Source organism: Micromesistius poutassou, assembly GCF_964030765.1.
Source record: "Micromesistius poutassou genome assembly, chromosome: 17".
Taxonomy (NCBI): Eukaryota; Metazoa; Chordata; class Actinopteri; order Gadiformes; family Gadidae; genus Micromesistius; species Micromesistius poutassou.
The window spans coordinates 868,671-870,388 of NC_140287.1; the positions used below are offsets into that span (position 1 = coordinate 868,671).

Below are 1,718 nucleotides of genomic sequence, written 5' to 3' on the forward strand. Positions count from 1 at the left end.
TCATTGAGTTGTAGATGTTTCAGAAGAACTCTTGTTTCCCATTGTCTTCTTTATCCAGGCAATGTGTTGTTTGGAAAGGAAGGTGTACACTCCTGGTTTGGACCTATCGGCACAGCCGATGCCAAAGGAAGTGATTCCTACTTGCACACTGTTGCACATCAGAGGTCCTCCAGAGTCTCCCTATAGAGAAATAGATGAAAATACAGGAATGTATTCAAAACCTCTTTTAGCCTACTGAATCTGATATAAGATATTGATAGAAATTATAGATTCATTAAAATCACAAAGCAGTTACCGTACAAGTATCCTGAACTTCCTGATGCTCATCTACAGTTCCGGCACATACCATGTCAGGAGTGATGGTATACTTGGTATTATTATATTTGGTCAAGTTGCACGTTTCTCTTTTGATAACAGTGACGGTGGCGGACATCAGATCATCTGACATTCTTTGGATCAAAACGTTGACAAACCCCCAACCAGCCACCATGCATTTGGTACCTTCCTGGGGGTCTGGGATTTCCTTGTCCAATGGCAAATACTTCACGTTCGTGGTCTCTTTCACCTCTTGGCTGAGCTGAACCAAAGAAAGTACAAAGTAACTTTGACCATCAATAGTGCAACAACACATGGTAAACACATTCCTTGTGTTGGATGTGACATGATTATTAATCACACAGTGATTATCTGACCTCAAGAAGCTGGAGATCATGGAGTTTAAAGACATTGTTAAACTCAGGATGGTGGTATTTCTTCTGGACCTGAACAGACATATCCGTCTTGCTGTTTTTAATGGTGTCTACCCCAAGACGCACCGTAGCTATTCTGTTAAAGAATCCAAAATAGGGTTTACTAATGAATACCAAACAACAGCATGTACTAGTACACAAAGCTCAACCACATACATACTTAAGGTAGTGTATAGTAAGATTTGAGACTTGTAAAGAGAGCAGAAAATAGCAGAAGAGGGCAAGATTTTGATGAGCATAAATGAGCCAGGAGCGGCCTAATATCTGAATAGTGTCATACTGAGGAAGGCCCCCTGTCAACCAGCAAATATACTCTGTGTTTCATTCATCAACAGCAGAAGGATGGCTATGGGATTTCTCACATAATACACCCAAATGATAACTCGTAAATCGTACCTACAAGCCTACAGCTTCTTTCCTACAGCTACAACCAACAACAAACATTGTTCATGTGATTATGAGCAGAAGTGTATTATTGGATGAATGATGTGAGGAAATCCCTACTCAGGACAGTGGGCCGCGGTCAGCACCCATCTGGAAGAGAGGAGGGTTCCTCCGCAGACGGGCTGCCCTGCGCTGTTATACAGGAGAACCATGTAGGGCAGAGAATGAGCCTTCACCTTCTTCCCTCCAATGATCTCAGCCTCGCCGCAAGCACCTGTGGTTAAACACAGCACAGCTGAAAGATATCCTTTATCCATACAAAAACAATACAAGTTTGTCCGTGATTGTTTTGTATTTCTTAACAGGGACGCTTAGCACCCGACTGAAAGGTTTTGGGTTTGAACCCCGGCCTGTTGCCATCCTTGAGCAAGATGCTCCAACTCAATGACTAAATAGTAAATCGTTTATCATTCCAAAAGTAATACACAAAAAATATAATACAGAAGATGTTGTTTTCTACTTACATGACTGGATATGGAGGACCAAACACAATGTTTTAACAAGAGCTAGTAATGAACGCGCCAT

General features: G+C 41.7%; 1 protein-coding gene across 1 annotated transcript; it reads right to left on the reverse strand.

Annotated features, from left to right (window-relative positions):
• LOC311361838 (granzyme A-like) lies at nucleotides 1–1,718 on the reverse strand (the record flags this gene model as incomplete). The annotated part of the gene is made up of 5 exons (XM_084481655.1): nucleotides 1–180; nucleotides 296–577; nucleotides 693–825; nucleotides 1,254–1,407; nucleotides 1,658–1,718. 5 exons carry the CDS (start codon nucleotides 1,716–1,718, stop codon nucleotides 1–3), a joined length of 810 nt encoding a protein of 269 aa, XP_084337781.1.